Source organism: Bison bison, unplaced genomic scaffold, assembly GCF_000754665.1.
Source record: "Bison bison bison isolate TAMUID 2011002044 unplaced genomic scaffold, Bison_UMD1.0 scf7180017862955, whole genome shotgun sequence".
NCBI classification, from domain to species: Eukaryota; Metazoa; Chordata; class Mammalia; order Artiodactyla; family Bovidae; genus Bison; species Bison bison.
Window position 1 is genome coordinate 19,041 of NW_011493527.1, and position 325 is coordinate 19,365.

Genomic DNA, 325 nt, shown 5'->3' on the forward strand with positions numbered 1-325 from the left:
CCCTGCCATGTCCCTGCCACGCCCCTCACCTGCACACCAGGTGATGTCACCGACACGTTGTTGGGCCAGACGTGCACCTGGACACACTTGCTGAGCGCCTCAGCGAAGCCATATGGGGCCACAGCACCTGGACAGGCCCCTTGGCGGCAGCACCTGTGTGGGGTCAGGCCAGGCCCATCCCACAGCTGCCCTGGGGGCCAGGAAGGGGTGACGAGGGGCAGCCAGCCCAGCATACGGTGCCAGGCACCGCATGCCTCGGCTTCATCCCCGAGGGCCCTGAGAGACGTCACTTGGGCCAGAGGTTCTGCTCATTAGCAGGATAAAG

General features: G+C 65.5%; 1 protein-coding gene across 1 annotated transcript in view; it reads right to left on the reverse strand.

The window, feature by feature from the left end:
- LOC104983511 (plexin-A3-like) overlaps window positions 1-312 on the reverse strand; it is an 8,873-nt gene extending 8,561 nt beyond the window's left edge. Inside the window, 1 exon segment of the mRNA XM_010832940.1 lies at window positions 7-312. Within this exon segment, the coding sequence (XP_010831242.1) occupies window positions 7-233 (227 nt within the window). The 5' untranslated portion in view covers window positions 234-312.
- Between the last annotated feature and the right edge of the window lie 13 nt (window positions 313-325).